Source organism: Hylaeus volcanicus, chromosome 1 (genome assembly GCF_026283585.1).
Source record: "Hylaeus volcanicus isolate JK05 chromosome 1, UHH_iyHylVolc1.0_haploid, whole genome shotgun sequence".
Classification (NCBI taxonomy): Eukaryota; Metazoa; Arthropoda; class Insecta; order Hymenoptera; family Colletidae; genus Hylaeus; species Hylaeus volcanicus.
This window is the reverse complement of record NC_071976.1, coordinates 21891129-21911941: the sequence shown is the minus strand read 5'-3', so window position 1 is coordinate 21911941 and position 20813 is coordinate 21891129. Positions and strand designations below refer to the sequence as shown.

Below are 20813 nucleotides of genomic sequence, written 5' to 3'. Positions count from 1 at the left end.
AAGCGAATGCTTGCGTTACATTACAATGTTCAGTTGCAAGTCAGTCGTCGGCTTAAGACGCTACTGGAAACAGTTGACGGATGAAGCGAACGATATGAAAGTGGGACATGTTACATGAACCTAGAGTTTAAAATAATTAAATGTAAGGACATTTGCTGGCTAGGTATAGGTACACTTTAATGTCCATCAGGTTAAGACTTACGTTACATATACATAGATTTCTTGTAATGGAGATTAGATTGACTTAGGTAGGATATAAAGTATGAAAACGATAAGTAAATATTTTTACTTAGTCTTCAGTTATGAATGATTTAATGAGGTAATGCTTACTAATTGTTATGGCAATAGGCAATCTAAAAATCTATATACGGTTATGCCATATGATATCTTCTATATCAGCGACACATTAAAGTGTTTTTATAACCAAAACCATCCAGTGTAATCTTTTAGAGTACTACAAATCCCTGCGATATGATTGAACGTAAATTCACGGAATTCATTTCCTAACACTTTACACTCATCAAAAGTTTATCAATATTCCAACTTATAGTAGAATTCTCACAAATTTAAATCATATGTAAAAACCTAACAAAGCATCTCAACACACTATATCATTTTCATCCAAGTCCCCTTCATCTCTATTTTATACTATAAACGATCCTACTGTTAATCACCGTCGCATAGTGGTCTATCGGTCCGCTTTTCGTAGCCAAAATCTAATTTCTCAACTTCAACTTTACAGAGAAATTTTTTTTAGCACAATTTTTCAGACATTTCTGATGATCTGATAATAAAATGTTTCTAATAAAAGTTGATCAGTATCAACAGCTTTACAAATTCCAGTATAAACAATAACACCAATTTTTTTTTTTAAATGAATAATTGAGACCACTTCGATTTTTTAAACGTTAACATATATTTATGACTTCATGATATTGCAGCAGGTGTCGAGACGAATTCAACGACCTATGACAATACAACCTTGAATCTTTAAATAACGTTAAAATAATTTTGGCCACGAAAAGCAGTGCGCCGGATCACTGTGTATATTAGGAGCTGAATTATAATTACAAAACGAGGATCGCTCACCTCCAAGGCAAGTGGCGGTGCAAGGTGTGTAACCAGCCTGTTTCCACGAGTAGGTGGTCTGCACGTCGCTTCCTGGGGCGACCTTGATGCTTCCGTCGTAGCCACTTCCGCCAGAACTGCCTGCAGAGGACCTGTAGGTGTCCGTCAAGCTGGGCTCGGCGTATCCACTGTCGCCAACAGTGTCGATACCGTAAGACAGGCTGTTCTCTATCATGTTGCACGGCTCCATCACGCACTTCTCCACTTTGCTCGGTTTCGGGCCCGAGCACTGTCGATCCGGCAGGTTAGCGATGGTTCGACTGAACTCGAGGAATATCTTGCAACGGACGTCGCGGTGCCTGGTGCCCTCGCCGCAGGTGACGCTGCACGGCGACCATTCGTCGGCGATGAACCTGAAGGGTCGTTCGATTGATGACTCGCGTTCGAAATCGCGTTCCTTTCATTTTTCGAGCCTTTCTCGGAGTTTCTCTGTGGTTTTTGTCTTGGTTAGGATTCGAACTGAGGATTCGCTTCGAAATACCACGAGTTTAGTGTTCAGTTAAGCTGACGGGACGGTTTTGTGATATAAACGGTTATTACTTTGGTAACTAAATATTTTTGTTGACATCCAAAAGACCTTGAGCAATAGAAATGTAAAAGAACTCTATTTTTTTTATCCCAAATAAAAGAGTAGCCTCTAACCCTTTGCACTCGAGGCCTTTTTTTCTGGTATCTGTCAGCAACTCGAGATCCTTTCTTAGCATTTTAGTGTCACGAATGCTAAGCTTACATTGAATTCGAAAATGAGATCTCTAATTTGAGATTGGAAAATCATGTCACCTTTGCCTCAACAACAATAATTTTATTGACACTTCGAGTTCCAAAGAAATTAAACCTAAAGGAAACCTAGTGGTGACTGAGAGTCACCTCTCGAGTGCAAAGGGTTAATTCTCTGTTGTAGACTTCGTTAGAGCTTCGATGCTGATTTAGTTTACGATTTAAACAAGTTCTGGAGCTTTGTCAAGTAGTTAATTGTATGTAAAAATAGAAAACGTAATTGGTATCGGCACTGATTATTCCCAATTGAAAATTTTATTTGGCGTCCACAGTAGGTAGTGCCTACTTTGGTAAGCATTGCTAGAGAAGGTGACTCTGAATTGTAAAACTATTAATTATTAGGAGAAAGGATAGACTTCAACAGGCTCTCGGAGGTGTCCATGCCACGCAGAGGTCAGGAATCACGAAGCCAGGACTCGCGAAGTCGTTCAGAATTCCCGAAGTTTTACATAGAATGCAAAATCCTGATTTGAATTCTTTCTTTCTCAACGGTCCGTCAATACGAGACAAAACACAAAGGGAAGACAGAGTTCGCGCTGAACGCGTCCGAGTATTCGACGATTTCTTTCTTTATTCTCGAGTCAAACGTCACGTACGATGTAGACTTTATTGGACTCCTTTGGCTATTCGTAGCTCATAAAGCGACGTGTACGACCGTCCCCGTCATCGATTGGAATCGTATAAATAACAGGCGGTTATTTCAGAATTACGTTGGAGCTTTCGCCTTTCGCTCGCTTTTTTCCACCGTCGAGATTCGAAACCGGTGATATTTATTCGCAGAGGTGCCCGTTTTCGTCTCCCAATCGATGATTTTTATCTCTAACGACGCTTTTAATTGGAGAGAGTGTCTTGATCGCCACGCTAATCGAACTACCCGTAAAGATTGCGTTTATTTCGAAATATAGAGTTTAATGTATTCTTCGATAAGATATTCTCGTTTCCAAAGCTGGAAACAAGACGCGCAGCAGATCCTCGCGTCGGGTCGTAATTCTCGTCGAAGAATCTGGCCGGGGTACTCGTGTAAAATTCTCCAGTCGGCCAACGGAGAAGGGTTGCGGGGGAACAGTTCTAAGCTATAAATTATGCATGCTAAGCCTACCGGGGTTACCGCGGAATAACGCAAGCCGGAAAACTGTGAAAACATCGTCGGGAAAAAGGAGAGACGGTAACAGTCTACGTTAACATTATCATCGTAAGTCTATGCTAATACTTGTTCTACGGGCATTCGCGTTATGAGCTAATTAAATCACGGTAAATCTCGTAATCTCATAAATGCATTAGGAGCAAAGAGCCAGGAAAAAGTTAGCCGAAAGAACGAGCAGGGAGGGGAAAGGGATTATGCCCGACCCCTCGAATTTAAGCGGGGACGGAGGATTCGAGTTGGGAAACTGTTGTGCGTCAGCAGAAAAGTGAGCCCCTGTCGCGGCCCGCGGAAAAACTATTTTTCGCGGATCATGGAGATTCCCACTCGCGTCCGAGACGAACGGCGAAAAGAAAAACACAGGCCGAATTATAGGGCTAATCGTACTTTTGCAATATTCTTGCTGACGCACGATAGAGACCAGCGAAAAAGGAAGTGTGCTTTTAAAGAGTATTGGTTTACTTAGGTCAAAGTAATTGATTTTGTTCTGTATAGATTGAAGTTTCGCTGATAAGGAAACATCGGTGAGTGACACGCTCCGATTTTGATGAAACTTGGTGCACTTGGTCTTTTTTTATTGTGTTTTTATAGTTATATTCACCTCACAGGGTTATTAGCAACTACATGAATTTCTGGTACGTCTAAATTTGGGTGAATAGTTTTGTTTGTTTAAGGAACATGATTAAGTTATTACAATTTTCAATTGTACTGGTGGCGTTTTCGATTTTTTCATGGATTTTGAATTTTCTTCTTTCTCGTTGGTACTTGACGCAGGAGGTGATGATGTGTTTTATTGTGTTCGGCGTGTTGCAACTGGTACATGTAGGTTTTTCTTGATTTTTGATTAGATGAATATAAGTGAAATTTGTGTGTCCTATTTTTACTCGGTCAATTACTACTTGTTCTTTTTTTTTTGAGTGTTTTGGACGGACTGGTTTCGTAAAAGTCTTTCCTGATTCTGTGTATTAGAGTTTGACAGGAGTTTTTCCATACAGTGTTCCATTTATCTTGAATGGTCTTGATGGTACACTTGTTTGTGAGACCTTCCAACGAAACGCACCATCTTCATTTCGTGCCACTTTTGCGTTTAAAGGGAGAAACTACCCCTTCTGTCTGAGCAGCTTTTTTTACTTCTGCATTTATAACTCGGAAATCATAAAAGATACAATAAAAATGTTCAAGTAAACATTGCACTGTTTTTAGAGACCAATAAATCGGTACCAACGAATTTTCAAAAAGAAAATTTTTTTTTTCAAAAATGAACCACCTCCCCCTGAAATTTTTGAAAATCTTAATTTATTTCAGGATCGGTAAAAACGTTTTTTTATTTTGAATTCAACGGTGTGTATGAGTTTACGATTATCTGGCATGAACTGAAGATGATGCACTTCATTGGAAGGTCCCACAAACAAGTGTACCAAGTTTCATCAAAATCGGAGTGTGTCACTCAATTATTAATTATAACGCAGTTAAGAAATTAATTATTGTTAAGAATGGATGAAAATACTTTTTTTCTGTAAGAAATTTGATAACAATCCCTTCAGGAACTATTGCATGGGGAAATAAAGAACTGTCCCTGGTTAAGTCCTGGTCTTGGATGAAAAGACGGGCTAAAAGGAAGTGCTTTCACAGATTATTAGTTTATTCAGGTTAAAGAAATCGATTCTGCTCTTTATAGATTGAGATTTCTCCAAGCGTTTCATTCGTGGTTCTCTTGAAATTCTACTATTATAACGCAATTCCGAAATTAATTATTCTAAAGAATGTAAAAAGAATCTTCCTTTTTAATAAAAAATTTGTTATCAACCCCTTCGTACCCTATTGCATTGGGAAATACCTTGTCCAGGGATGGGAAGTTGGCTAGTGGTTCAGAAGCGAAACGTTCGATGGAAATCCCAACTGGCAAGAAGGGTGGCAGGGGCCGAATGCTTCTAAAACTCGCTTAGCCTTGATTTCGCTCCAAAAAGAGGAGCGTCGTCGGACTTCGCGGCTCTGCGGTGAGTTACACAAGCGTGCGGGGAATCTACGAAACTACCGACACGCTGGGAAGAAGGATGGAGGGGGCTTAGTGGCTCGGTAACAAAGAAAAACAGAGAAAAATTCGCCCAACGGGTGGAGGAGAGGAGCAAACGTCGGTGTGCTTTGCACCGTCTGGAGGCGTGTAGCGTTGGGAGTTCGGGAAGCAGGGGTTGAAGGGGTTCTGGCGGAGACACGGAAGCGGAGGGAGGAACGTTAAGAAAAAAGAAAAAAAGAAGAAAACACAGAGAAAGTGAACCCGGGCGCGGGCTGAGTGCGAGAGACAGAGAGAGAGAGAGAGAGAGAGAGAGAGACAGAGAGAGAGAGAGAGGAATCGAAGAAGAAACAAAAGGTAGACAGAGAAGAAAAAAGAAGTTAAAGTGATAGAAGAAAGAGACACAGTAATGGGATACCTCAGATACAACCAGCCACAGGCAAAGTAGTTCGTATATCTGTCGGGACAGACCAATTGACGTCAAGAAATGAATGCTTTTAAGATGGAAAGATGTCTATCTAGCTCTGTTTGTACATGTTTCGTGTGTTAAGGGCAAGCGACGTTAAGCTCTAAGACATCTATGCAAACGACGCTGAGACAACCGGGCCAGCTGAGCGTGTGTCGCGTGTTTCATATGTCTGTTTATCAATTTTTCGTCGGCTACTCACGTGGATTCCGAAGGGATGGGCTGGTCGATCAGCTTCTCGGACACTGGCGGGGGTGGGTACGGTTGCATCAGTGGCTGCGTCATCTCGTCGCCGACTGAACACAAACATTCACGTTATTTATTAAGGATGTGTTTAATTTTATAGAAAATTTACTCTCACATTTACAATTCTCATAATAAAGACATTTATTTAACCCATTCACTCCTTACTAAATAGATTTGTAGTTATTGGAGATAGGAATTATTAGAGAGGATGAACGAACATTTTATGGAATAATATCTTTTCTCGAAACAGCAATTTTAATATCACTTTTTATTAAAATAACGATTTAATCTTGGCTGTATTAAATCTTTTCCTTGAAGTAAAAAAAGAAGAAATTGAACTTTCCTTGAAGTAAGAAATGATTTTACTAAAACGAAAATAAATGAAACGATCGATAAATTAATGTAGCTAATAATTAGACTGCGGAACGCGCCTACAAAAATTGAACCTAAGTAGGAATTCATTTTATTCTACAAATATTACAACATGAACTTTACTTTCAATCTTTTTTATATTCTTGCATATTGTTTGCACTGTGTAGGTTCTTTTCCTTGAAGTAAAGAAATTAATTAATTCTTCCTACACCGTTTCCAAGAGAATATGGCCCAATCATCGCAATGAACGTTCCAAACATAAAAGTTACACTGTAAATATCGCAAGAGAAGATTAGAATTATTCCAAGGAACGAGAGTTAGGAAAATATGCGGGCTTGTCTAGTTATTTTGATTGGAGGATGGAGCATTCCCTAATCCAGCACACGGTTGAGTTGCACGATTCTGCGCGGCACGCGGATTTCGAGGAAGGCGGTTTGAAATTGGGGCACGGGAACGGTGTTCGACGCTGGTGCATAGGAATGGCGACTTATAAAACTTACATATCGGACAGACGATGTTTGTCTTGCACTCCTGCTTGGTGTAGGGCCGTTCGGAGGGATCGCAGTCCTTCGAGATGGAACCAACCCCGTCTCTGCACTCGATTGTCCTCGTCCTGATGCCGGTGCCACAGGTCACGGAACACTATCGATCACACATCACGAAAAAGTAAATTTCATGCTGCCGGAGAATTCCTTCGAAACGAGAACAATGGAAACATGACACGGTGGAGGAAGCCTGAACGCGATCGGAACAGTTAAATCGTAGCTACCAGGTAGTTTCGTGTCTTTCTGTAATTTCCAAGAATTGGTAAGCCCTTAGTTTTACTTTTCTTCCATTTGTGCCCGGTACAACTTTTTAATGAATTTAACAAATATGGAAAGAAAATGGTAGGAAACTTGAGCCTCGAAATACGTAGTTTTTTTTTGTAAATGAAACATAGGCGTTTACTTCAAGGTGGTCAACGTGTATCGTTCGTGCATGGAACTATGGCCTAATCGAAAATTCTATCACGAATTCGTCCGTTCCACCTGGGACGACCTAACGAACGTTGCGCCTTCCAAATGAAATCCCTCATCTCGTGAGATCGTTGAAACTAAACGTCCCGAAATTGAAACATTTTACACTCTGTTTCATTTTCGAGCCTTTTCTTTCGCGGAATGTGAACAGCTCGTGTCTTGGGTCGAAAGAGTGGAGAGAAAGGCGGAAAAGGGAGGAAGAAAAAGAGCACGGGTCAAGATAATACTCCCCGGCGCAGGATAAAGTCCATAGAAACGTAGAGCACGGTGGAAACGCAAAGAAAAGGCAGAGCGAAGGAACAATAAACCCCCGTGACGCTACTGTAGAATCTAATTTCGTATACTAAGTGGTATTTGCAAGGTTCCGTTCTAACGTTCAACAGATTTAAAAGATCCTTCCAGGGCAACTCGAAACCTCGGAGATCATTATCGTAGCGAGGTATGGCGAGGGAGGTCGAAAAGAAACGGGGACGAACGCCAAGGAAAATCGGAGGAGATCCGAGAATACGAGATTTGTGCGCACCCAGTTATGAGACTACCTCGGTGTTTATCAATCGTCCTGCGATCTTAATAATTTCAGTTTTAATTTAATAAAGGGATCTTTCGTTTCTGTGGATTTCTCTGGCACTGTTGATAATCGCCTTTCAAAACTAAGGACAGTTCGAGGCTTGAAAACATCTTTTATGACGAGCCTAATTTAGAGACTAATAGAACAACAAAATTAGAATTAAATAAAAAAAAAAAAAATGTAGCTCTGCTGTAAACAGTTTTATACCTAATATCGATTTAAAGAAATTAGGAAAATGTAAGTGAAACTGGGAAGACAAGAAAAACATTTTTTTTGTATTGAATAATAGGAAAATGAAAGCCTAGGTACACGTCAAATTAGAATGAGACTTACTTCATTCTTTCAAGCTTCCAAAGCGCTGGTTATGGTATCTTAACCCTTTCGATCCTAGATCCGGTTGCCATTGGCCACATTAGAATCGAGACTCACAAGAATATATGTTAAAAAAACAAAATGAACGTCATTTACAGTGGAATAAATTGTCCTCTTTTAACTGTCTTTTGATCCACGGCCAATCCTACTTTAATACACTTAATTTTAAAAAGAGAAACGAATAGATTTCAAATATTAGGGTGAACAAAAGTGTGTGCATTTTGTACGTTGCTTCAGTTTGTGCAATTTTTTGATGATGAAGTTACCGAATATAATACTTTCTTTCCTGCTTCAGTAGTGACGTAAAAGTACTCAAATTTCAAAATTTTCCATAATTTTATTAAAACGAAAAAAAAGAAATTAAACGATCAATAAATTAATGTAGCTAATAATTAAATATGAAAGAGCTTTTCAAAAGCTACGAAATGGTATATGAGATTTACATACAAATAATTTTAGTGACATAAAAAAATCGCACGAACTGAAACAACGTAAATAAAAATGCACGAACTTTTGGTTCCACCCTGATAGAGGACAGCAGAGCCGAAAGGGTTAAAGAACGATACAAACGATTAATAACAATATAAGTTCCTCGCAACTCTGATAAACCCTCACTAAAAAAATTCACGACTCCGGTTTCCAAAGAGGAACCGTGCAATTCCAGTCAAATTTTTCGCAGACCTCGTCGCATTCGTCCAACGTACGAGTTTCGCTTCCAGGAGACGAGCGTGGCATCGAACAAATTTCGTCCGCGGGGCGTTGTAAATCCGGAAACAAAGCTCACGGGCGAGCCTGACCTCTTTGCTTCCCGTCACGGAAGACACGAAGTAATTGCTTCTGTTGATCCCTTCTGACGTAGAAACTCTTCTTTTCAGCGGCCGCGTACACGAGCTGCGAGGCATCGCGGGAACGCAGCGAGGCGCGATTAATACAATGAAAAAGCCTTTCTGATTAAATTTCCTCGCGTGCGGAATTAGCAAGGTAGGAAGCCAAGTAAATTCCCGATCGGAACGAGCGGTGCCACTGGATTTGATTAGCGTCGGAGGAAACGCGATCGAGATCCCCATCGCGGCATACTGATTCCCTGTGCTGCTTTCTTTTTTTTTTTTTTCATCATGGTACGATCAGATTCGATTTTACGCGGGCACCCGAATCACGAGCGACGAGGGGTGCCATTTTTAGCGCGTTGGTTCGCAGGTAGACGTCTCGAAGGCACCTTGGTGGCCTCAAACTTCTCTCGACGAGAATAAAGTCCGTTTGATCGGGAAAGTAAGAACCTGGGGGAGGGTTGAGCGGTTTAGAAGCGAACGAGTGAGAGGGACGAGGAACAAAAAGCCCACGGATGCTGGGAGCTATCGTTCAAGACGTCGAAGGTGGAAAGGTAACACGAACGGAAAAGCGGAAACCCGCTCGACTTAGGCACTCTGCCTTCTCTTTTACCACCTCTATCGGTGTTTGCTTCTGCCACCCCCCTCCCCCGCGCCTCTAACCCCGATCACTCGTTTTTACTTGTGGCCTTCCTCGTCGAGTGTCTTCCCGTCGATTTCATCGCCATTTTATCTTCACCCTTTTACTTCGATTTTATAGGGATATCTCTATTTTTTTTTTTTAAATATTAGGTTGGTAAGAAATTAATGTCGGTTTTCGAACTTTGATGCTTGGTTTTGGGATAACAGTTCGCTTTATTCTATTTACGTTGCTTTCGTTTTGCTTTTGTTTTTACTGTTAATTTGTCTTCACTTCGCAGTTATTTACTTCGCAACGGATACTGAGCAAGTTCGTCTAATATTCTTATATAAATATAAACTGAATAATAAAGCTGCAACTGGGATTCGTAATTTTAACGATGCATTTGGCATCTTCAAACATCTGGACCACTACTTGCAAGGAAAGATATTTACCAATCGAGCAGCTGCTGAAAATGCGATCAAAGAATTTATCAATTCCAGAACAATAGAATTTTATGCTATATTGACTGTTCGTTGGTAAAAATGTGCAAATCGCACTGGATCTTATTTCGATTAAAAAAATGTTACTCCAATTTGTGATACGTGGATTTAAATATATAGTTTGACAACTGAACATAAATTTCATGAATAAATGTAATGGTAACGCGTAGACTGCGGATCTTTATGGAAAACAGATTCTTAACAAACGTACCTACAAAAGCAGAATCTAAATAGGAATTTATTTTACTCTATAAATATTGCAGTATGAACTTTACTTTCAATATTTTTTGTATTATTCCATACTGTGCGCATTCTGTAGTGTCTTGCGCATTAAAATTTCCTCTAAATACATAAAAATTCGCAGTCTAGTAACGCGTCATTCTCATATTCGATACCGGAACAATGCGTGATATGTATAATGGGTTTAATAATACCGCATTGAACGACACTGAACGCCATGATGTTTTGGAGAAACGCGCACGGTAGACTGACTCTAAACAGAAAGGCTCATTTTGTGTCCCCCGTAATGCGTAATATTAATTAGGAGTAATAATGAACGCAGTCATTGTCTACCGGTTTAATTCGTTATAATCTTGTGAAGCTCACCATTGTTTCACTTGTTTCGATATACCCTAGGAATAAAATGGTTCCAGCTTATAGTTATTTTTATATTTCATACTTATACATTACGTATATTTCATTCTATTTACATCTGCGTTAAAGTATAAGCGCGACGTTGGTAAATAATTAATATGCCTCGAAATGTCAAGTGAATATTCAAGTAGAACTGCTTATTAAATCGAGTTTACTTATAAAAATAAAATATTCCCAAATTTTCTGTTGTCCCGGATTAATTAACTTCCCCTAGAACTCATCGTGATCAAATCAATGCCAGTGGACACAATGAACACCCTGTATACACTACTTCTTTACTTCGCCAAACAGTCCTCCTTCCTTCTCAATCTCTATTTTTCCCTTTTCCTTTCAGTTTCTTTTCGCCCCACTTTGTTTTCGCTTCACCTACTTCGTCTTTTTTTTCTCCCCGTTTCCTCCCTCTGTTTTCCAACTTCCAGCCATCTCGATGTTTCCCCTGATACCCCCTCGCCCGTTCCCTTCGTCGCCCCCCTTCCCCGGCGTCTTTCTCAGAGCGGTCCCTACTCTCCATGGAAGTTCGAGGAGGAAGTCCGATATCGCAGGGAGTGCTTTAAGGAGCCTCCGTGCTTTCAGTTCAATATTTGCATGGCTCCTGAGCTCACAAAAGAGAGAAATCTATCAATTCCTGTCTTCGAGGGGCGCAGGGGGGCGGTTCTCTTGCTCTTCGTCTCTCCGGGGCTCTGGATGAAATCATTACTGTACTGACGGGTATAAGAGGCTGCCTTTATGTATCGCTGGCGAAAGGATACCGACGCCATCTCCTCGCCTCTGGCAGCCCTCGCGGTTTCCTCTCGTCAAGGCGAGCCCAAGGCCCATTGTGCATCGATCAAGTGCGAGATGAGCCGTAAATCACAACCACCCAAACTTTTGCTTACACGTGACTAAGGATACTTTCGTCGCTCTACGCGGTGAATCCTGTTTACCGCCCTTTGTCGTCGGGAATGATAAGGAGGAGACGTATCCTTAGGAAAGTCCTGGTCACCAACTTCTCGAGAAGTTTCCGGGAATCGATTTATGGCGCTCTAATTCATTTTTATTCTTTCCTTTTCTCTGATTCACTTTTATATAACTAGACTGCGGACCTTTAAGCAAAATAAAAGGTTTTGTAAATATTTGAATATTTCTATAAAAATTAAACCTGGAAAGAAATTTATTTTACTTTGTAAACATTATCGTATGAACTTTATTTCCAATACTTTTTTGTGTTATTGTATACTGTGTGCATTTTATAGTTTCATGCGCATTCAAATTTTCTGTAAATGCATAAAAATGCACAAGCTATACAGGATGTCCCACGCAACTGGAACAGGCTGTACCTCTTAAACGGTTGGGAATAGAAAAAAATGTTATAAGTGAAAGTTACATGGTTTTGGATGGTGCATAACATAGACAGAAATAGTTCGGATAACTATTACCATCGATAACTTCCCAACGAACAAGTTTCGGGGAGAAGTATGTGTGTACTTTTTATTGAGTACAAGAAACTGCATCGATCTGTGTCGTCAGAAATATAGGTTTGCATTTAAAAAAAAAAGTGCAGTTCCATTTTCCTGATGCATCGAAGCACAAAAGTGCATAAAATTAGTTGCATGTTACGCACCATTCAAAACCATTTAACTTTTACTTATAACATTTTTTGTCTATTCCCAACCATTTAGAAGGGACAGCGTGTTCCAGTTGCGTGGGACACCCTGTGTATAACAAATATGGTCTCGCTGAAGGAATTCTTCAGTTGCGAATATTAGAGTAATGTGTCTCTAAATAATCATCACTGTTATTTCCTATAAGTTTCAGAAGAAGATACAAATTTCTTACTCATTCTTCTGTTATCTTTCCCTTAATGTAATTATACTTCCTGTTAACAATCAAGAACCACTAAACATCAATTAAACAGAAAATACGTAAAAATCATAGTAAAACATATGTTACGAGAAATACGAAACCAGACCAACCATCCCCAAGACCAGCTTAAATGACAAGGAATGCATATTCAAAATTATATTTACAAAGGACAAAAATATCCAAAGAAATATAAACAAGAGTTAACAAAACACTACAACCTTCTAAAATATACATTTAATGCTAAATAGTATTTATAATTACTGTTGGATGTAACAATTAGTTATTCTAACCACAAGTCACTCCGTATTTATTTTAATTATATTACGACTACTTATGACTGTATAGAAACGTTGAACATGTAACTCACAGTGGTCGCTAATGGCTTACAAGCTGACGAGACAATAAATAAAAATTTCCAAATCAAATTTGGTCCTCATAAAATTGAAGAAACAGTTCCCCTCGAGGTGGCAGTCATGATCGAAACACTATACATAGATATACTATGACTACACTATAACTGTATATAAAGATGGAAAGAAACTGCGTGAGTGGATTCGTGATGTCCCCCAGCGGTCGAAGAGCGAAAACAAAATTTACCATTCAATTTGCAACGGGATTTCTTTCCCTGTTCCGTCCCCGCTATCGGCGCCCGCGTATCTTAAAATATTCCAAAGCCGTAGAAACGACCGCGATCCGTCGTTAGCCGTCGGCATTGTGAGTTCTCACGATCCGTGAAATACCGCCGTCGGTTTTTATGTGTCGCGGCGTAACAGTAATAAATACGGTATCTGGGATCCGCGAGTGCATTTAGCGCCGGCTCATGAATAAAGCATAACTCGGGTCTTGGGATCCCGCAGGGGAATCCCCGTTGATTTTTCCTACTCGGCGTGTACCAGTTGGAAAGTTTGCTCGTCCGGAGCCGCGGAAACGAGAGACGCCGCGGTCCCGACCTTCTTGTACAACTTGTCCCTTATTGTTGCATCTCTTTGCACCTCTTATTGTAGCCTCGGGTCCCAGGTACTGGGAACGGGGTTGCATCAACGACGCGGGGACCGCCAGTCACTTTTCCCGCAGCCCGTTGCATTCGGTACGGTTCCCTTGTTTCTCGCTCGACGCGCTGAGATACGATGCTGTAAAATTTTATTGTTCCCAGAACTTTCTTAGCGTCTCCAGTTTGTCCCTGAATATAAACGAAACGGTCTAGCGCGCAAAGTTACGGAGACGTTACTTTAATTTCCTACGGAACAACGTTTCCTCTCCCGGTGATGTTCCTCGCGCCGCGTCGGAACGGTTCTTGAAGTGGGACCCGTGAAGGAGTTGAAATAATTGGAGGATTAGATTCGAGTATCGTTATATCGGATACACGGTGCTTTTGTTCGTTTCAGGTGACCTGAAATATGTATGGGGGACTTTCAAAGATTTTGCGATGGAAATTGGACTTCGTTTGTGTCACGTGCTTCGATAGCTGACTTTGTTCTGGCTGTGCTTGCATCTGAAGGAGCTTCACTCTTAGTAACGAAATTGTTATAAATTGAACGCGACATATGGCGTCAGCAATGAACGTTCGCAATTGTTATCAATCCTCGGATCTTTTCGATATCCTATAAGAGGTTCGATAAAAAGAAGTAAAATTGAGTCAACCCAATCTCCTTCATTTCAACTAGCATTTCTCCTCACTTCTCTTGTGACCAGCCTTTGCTACAATCACCTATCTCGACAATTAGCTGTACCGAGGAAGCCTAACAATTTTTAAATAAATAAACCACGCCAGGAGTACATATGCCACGACATGACTCCCGTCGCTCGTTTCGAGGAGTGCACTTTGGATGCATGGGAGCGGCGGTAGAATAAAGAGAAAAATCTAAGAGCCCGGGAGTGGACTTAAATTTCCATAAACGCATGACATCGGACGTCCCCAAAACCAAATGTCTGGAACGCTTCCAGCAGATATCGCGCTTTCCAGGACACGGTCGCATGGCCAGAGAAGAAATGGCACGAGCGCGAGTCGGTCATCGAGCATCGTGCCAAAACGGGTCCCACCCTCGCTCGAAAACTCCCACGGGCGCCACCGAGTCGTTCGAATCGCCCCGCGATGTGCATCCCCCGTATCTCAATCGCGTTTGTTACGACGACGCATGCGAAACCTCCGTTCGAAAACGTCGACGAGCTGCATGTGCACGATACAACGGCGACGCACTTGGCGGCGAGCCTCTTGATGCCGCGTCTCGAATCGATTTGCGCTCCTCTACGTGAACGTGTGCGAGCGTACTTGTCCGATAGCGTGCAGGCAGTGGTGCACAACGACCTGCGACGCATTTCGACTTATTCGTTCGATTTATATGACAGTTGACCCTTTGCACTCGAGAGGTGACTCTCGGTCACCGCTGAGTCGATTTGAGGTATTCAGTATTTTCTGACAATGTGTTATTTGTAGTATTTGCGTGTCTGATTGAGTGTAGAACTTCTGCACAATGATGCGTAAGCTATACTGAGTTAGTCATTAAATGTATTAGTTTCTTTTATACTCTGTATAGTACACGATATTACATTTATAGTCGGTGTAATAAGTATTCGTACAGAAGCCAATTCAAAATAATACTTCTTGTATTTATTTTATTAATAAATTTTAGGGGAAGAAATAATTTATCAACATTTCTACATATTTTTCGAGTAGAATTTGCGTAAATTACAATCTTAAATTAACGTTTAATGTTAGCCTCTTATTACTTTTCTTATTAATTTTATTTTAAATTGGTTGCTGTACGAATACTTCTTACACTGACTGTATATATTTTTTACCTGACTGGATCTTTGTACTCTATTATTCTACACTGGTTGGTGACAGAGTAAATGGTTGCTATTTTTAAATTAAACACTGAAATGAATGAAGTTAATAGTGCCTATGCGACTTATTAACCTCTGAATATTTATTCCTCCTTTTTGTCTCATATCTGCTGATAAGGCAAGTTGTGCATCACTGCGTAAGAGCACCGTCCACCATGGACACAATCGGCAACGATGAATTCGTCGAACGTTTTCCGCGAGAATGCACTTCTGTCCTCCTCCTCGCGCTTTCCTCCGTCTCTGCTCTCGAACTTCTTATCGCGCCTGTATTTTTTTTCTGCTCGTCCGTTTATCTTCCATTCGCTCGTAGCTTTCGCAAAATGTCCCCTTAAACATAGCGAAATTGCCCCGTTCCCATCCGAGATCCAGCGATCCCTTTTCAGCGTCGCATTCTATACGGCGCTTTGAACTCTGTATTATGATTCCGCGTTTACGGTACCGGAACGATGAAATTAAATTACCTTAGGGCACTCGTAATTCCCAGGTTTTTTCAATAGCTCGCTTCGACTCATTCCGAGCATGCTCCTCGACTGTGCTCGTAAAGTATGATCTCCGTTTATGCAAGAATTTTGAAATTATTGTTATTTTTCTAACAAATTGGGCATCATGGCTCGAAACAAAATTGCAGCGCCATCAAAGAAAATTGGTCAACTGAGCGCTGAAAATTATTCTGAGCCAGCAGGACACTTACGCAACAGATTGCAGCGAGGCTTGCACACTAATCGCACGATTCATTGTCGTTTACTCTATTTACATGTGATTGAAAATGTCTGAAACGAGTTGAAATTGCTAGTGTACCAACGTCTCATTCAAAGGAACCCCCATGTTCGCATTACATCGATACCAAGCTGTCTCCATTACCTGTTTGATGTCTCAGTTCGACGATCGGGAATTGATAGGTATGAAAGGGCTCGGCCAGAGGATTAATCTCATTAGCAGGCGACTGTCTTTTATGCAGCAAAGGATCGTCGATCATGCGACACGTGTGAGACGGGACCAGAAGGTGGGCAAGGACGACCAAAGGTGATGGTGGTTATTTGACGACTAAATTGTCCTGTTTGATGTCGCTGATTCGGCTTGGGACGTCCTCAAAGAGCACGGATGTAGGAACGGGGAGACGATGAGAGAAAATTTTCCACAGACGCTTCGAGATAGAAACGGAACGAGTGTAACGCTGCGCATTTATCGTTGAAAAGCTTAGACACTGCGAATGGCGCGTCTCGAAGGTGAAAATCCATCCGAGTCTGCTCCACGCAATTTTACCCTCGCGAATGTCTCGCCTTTCCCGCGAGTTTTATTGGCGTGGTTCCGGAGCGCCAGTTATGCTTGCTCGATTTTCTCAGTTTCGAGGAAATCCGATTTCAGCGAATTTTTGGCGCCTCGGTCGGAGGAGTCCTTTGGGTTCGTTTGGCCCTAGTGATAATTTAGAGGGTCGTTAATATAGGTGGAGGGAGGCGAAGTGTTTTTGGGAAAATTAAGGAGTTTGACGACCATCGAGGGTTAGAGGGTATGAATTTAATTCCTCGAAGGCATATTTTTATTTTCTTCTTTTGGAGAACTTTGACAGACTTATTGGTTATACTCTGATATGCGATTCTTTTGGAACAGTTGTTGAAAATGGACATTCGACTTTAAGGGTAAATTATATTACCGGGTTTAAAGAAATATTACACATCTTTAGATCGCAGTATTTAGATTTTGTATATCATTTTATAAATGTAATAATAGTTTCAATTCTTCAGTAAGTTTTGTAAATTTTGTTCAACATTTTATGCCAAATATTTATTCCAAGTTTATATTAAAAATATCTCTTTCCGAGTACAACAAACAGTACGTGCTATTGGTACGAAATATTTCCACACATTTTTATACGTAAGACGTTCAAGTTACGAAAAGACGGGAAGAAAACACAGGAGGGTAAAATGTTTCCTGCAAACGCGGTTTTACGGAACCACAAAGATAATTGCGGAACCTTCGGTGTTCCCAGCCTTATCTACCGCGAACTTTGCTAACCATTGTTTATTTGTACGATTCTTTTCTTCGTGGACTCGCGTGGAACACGGCTGTAAAATTTTCCACACCATTTCAGGGACATCCTCGTGTGATGGCCGTTTACGTAATAATATTGCGGAAAGCCGTCTTTGTTACACTCTTAACAGTAGCAATATTACGAAGTGCCGCGAAACTTTCTTCTTTTCGACGTTTCAGCTTCGCGAGTTGTTCCTTTCTACAGAGAGCAAGAAGTTCGTCGGAATTACTCAATTGCCGAAGTTCGCGTCGACCTTAGTTGGCGAAGTTCTGTACGCGTACAGGTGCTAGACTCTTTGTCGGTCTTGCCAATGCGACGATTCAAATTTCCTTCGACGCCGATACATTCATTCCTGTTAGACCGTTCGTCGAATGGACGAGCGCAGGAAAACGTCGAAACGGAAGTTTCGCGCGATATTTCCGTCGGGATTTATGCCGATTTAACGCGTTGTTCGCCACGTCACCCGTATATGGGTGACAGTGCTTTTCACTGAACAAGTACAAAATATTAACTCTGAAAATTAAGCATTAAAGGAAATGAATTTGAATGAAATTTATGGATTTTGGTGAAGTTACAAAAATAAATACCACGATGAACGTTTGATAGTCCGTTCCGATAGTCTAAATAATATTTAATCCTAGCAGAAATTTTCAAGAATACTTGTCTGCCATTCAACGTATTAATGGGTGGTTACGTACGAAGTTGAAGATGAAATACGTGTTTCTTGTCCACTAAAAAGTAGCAAAAGGCGTATATAAAAGTGTTGTTCGTGGTATGTTTCAGATGAAACGTTTTCAAATTATCCTATACACGAGACAGGACATGTCCTTGTATTTTGGCTATTTTTTAAATGTATCTTAACAAAAAAATTTAACTTCTGTTCTCCAGGACAACTGTTTTGTAAAATTGCGTCTAGCTTTGGATTAAAATATGTATCTAAATAATGAAAAAAAATTCTTGAATTATCCCTATGACGTCTGCACGTATCCTCTGAAAGCGGCATCTTGGAAAGTTTCCTGCCCTTTCCCTCTCCGTTAACAATATTTGTTGTTAAGCCACTTTTATGTGCGCTACTATGCATACTTCACGCGTAAACGAGCAGATCATCGAACCTTTAATTCGACAGGCTCGTCTGCGGTCGCTTGTAAATGACGAATTTCATTTGGACGGGTTTGAAGTCGAAAAATTTTTCCAGTGGTTAAAAAAAGAAACGTAAAATTGCATTCCGCGGTGCCTGGGCGGGCCGACGTTAACCCCGACGAAACGCGATAACAAAACATCCGGCTCGCACAAAGCAAATTGTGGAACGAGTTTCATTTCCCTTTGCAACAATCAGCCCGACCTGTTTACTGTTCCCGGAGGAAATCGGATTTCCTGATACGAATAGACAGATATAACTGGATAGAGAAACGTTACGCGTTCGTCCGCCTCATCCTCGAAACCCGTTAACGTCCTTTTAAGAGACAAAAAGGTCCGTCTGAACTCGCGTAACGTTGTTAACCCCGCCGGATGGAAATTTGTTGCTCGTCGGTTTACCTGATGCGAAATTGCGCCCCCTCTTACAGCGCACGAGGAATGATCAATCGAGTCGTTCGTTATGAAAGTGGTGCGTGGGTGGCAAGTGTACCGGTATCGTTGATCATTTAAGAGAACCTTGTCACGGGGAATAATTCAGCGAGCGGAGAAACTAATCTGAACGCGAGGTACATTTCCTCTTGGTTGTGGGTCACCATCTGTATTATACTAAGGGAACGTTTCTTTACACTTCCTTGTAGACAATACGTTTTTTTCAAACTTCCCTACTTAAATCAATATATTCTCATTGCTTGCAGCAGCTCTATTTAGGTAGAAATGAATTTACAACCATTTTTATGACGAGTGCAAGTTATTTCGCGTCGAATTGATCGTTTTTTCTGTTTCGAAGTCAGGGATTTTGATCAAATTGCAGTATGTTATAGACAACCTAAAATTGAGGGGGGTTTAAGTCATCATTTTGTCGAATTCGAGTTTGTTTAAAAAATGCACGACGTTGACGTTCTCAGTTTTTGTTCATTAATGTGAAAACGGTCTACACATTTGAATTTTTCTCTTCAAAACTAGCCATCGTATCAAATTCAGCTTTTCTTTATTTTCATCGAGAAGTATCGATCTTTTGTGCTATGTTTTGGTTCGAAAGATTCAGCGGAGTACTCGTCTCCGAAACCATAATAAATACTGGTACCCAGAACCACGTCCTACGTGCCTAGTAAATCCCTAAATTTCTGCGTCAAACATACGGACTCGCCCGTTTGTCTGTCGTGTAACTGCCTAGTCTCCGTTTTCCACGAGTCGCTGGATTCGTAGTTTGGGTATCTGAGATTGCCTTCTACTTACCTCGCTCCATTTACTGGTCTCCCACATGGGACAGGAGATGGTGTTGCAGCTCTCCTGGTTGCGTGGCTTGTGCGTGCTGCTGCACTTGTGATCTGGAAGCTGTAACGAGAAGTATTTCAACTTTTTACGCGATTCATTTACAGTCATTTTTAATTCCTATTTGAATTTCATTTTATTCTTCGAAAAATATATTAATATAACACGGATTATATTTTTCGAAATAGGTAATATTGCATGGACCTTTTAAAAAATTAATTATTGAAAGAATTTTATTTTACATTTCATAAAAAAATGTTCCGCTATCAAGTTGATCGCGATGGGAGATTTTGAGCTGAAGCTTAATCTGTACACTGCTATTGGGACGCCGAATAAATTTATTCTTTTCAAAATGGATGAACAAATGATATTTTCGTTCCACTAAATTCGAAGTAAAACAACTACACATGTTGTTCCTTGTGTTAAAATCCTCCCTTACACACAATAAAATTTCAATACCTCCCCCTCTAATCTGCCTAAATGTTATATTCCCCTATTAGAATATCGAAAAAACTTTTTTTTCAAAATGGATGAACAAATTATATCTTCGTACCACTAAATTCGAGGTAAAACAGTTCAAGTACTTTAAAAACAATTAAATATTGTTCCTCGTTTTAATATCCTCCCTTAATCGCGATAAAATCTCAATACCTCCCCCTCTAATCTCTCTAAATTCGACAATCCTCGTTGTACACATTTGAACCTCCCATCGAAAAGCCAACCCCTTTTACGAGCCAGTATTTCGCCGCAGAAGTACCCCGTATCGCGCTTTCGTTTCCTAATAATCGTGCGGGCCACAAAACATTATTACACATATTATATCCTCCATTACCGCCTCGAGTGTTATCTAACCGTTTCAAGAGACCCCGCGAACACACGTAGACACGGTGGAAGACGCAAATCCTCTTGGCGAACGGTACACGTGTCTAACCATACATATTTCTGACGTATGTGTGTTCCAGGTGCTCGCCGAGTCTCGGATGAGAGGA

At 40.8% G+C, this 20813-nt stretch overlaps 1 protein-coding gene across 2 annotated transcripts in view; it reads right to left on the bottom strand.

Moving 5' to 3' along the window:
- Positions 1–20813, bottom strand: part of LOC128879025 (protein madd-4) — a 291826-nt gene that overhangs the window by 10994 nt on the left and 260019 nt on the right. For both annotated transcript variants that reach the window (XM_054127809.1, XM_054127816.1), the window contains exons 9-12: positions 19789–19887; positions 6642–6783; positions 5726–5819; positions 1090–1481 (exon numbers count right to left, since the gene is read on the bottom strand). In XM_054127809.1, coding sequence (XP_053983784.1) covers positions 1090–1481; positions 5726–5819; positions 6642–6783; positions 19789–19887 — 727 coding nt within the window. The remainder of the gene's footprint in view (positions 1–1089; positions 1482–5725; positions 5820–6641; positions 6784–19788; positions 19888–20813) is intronic.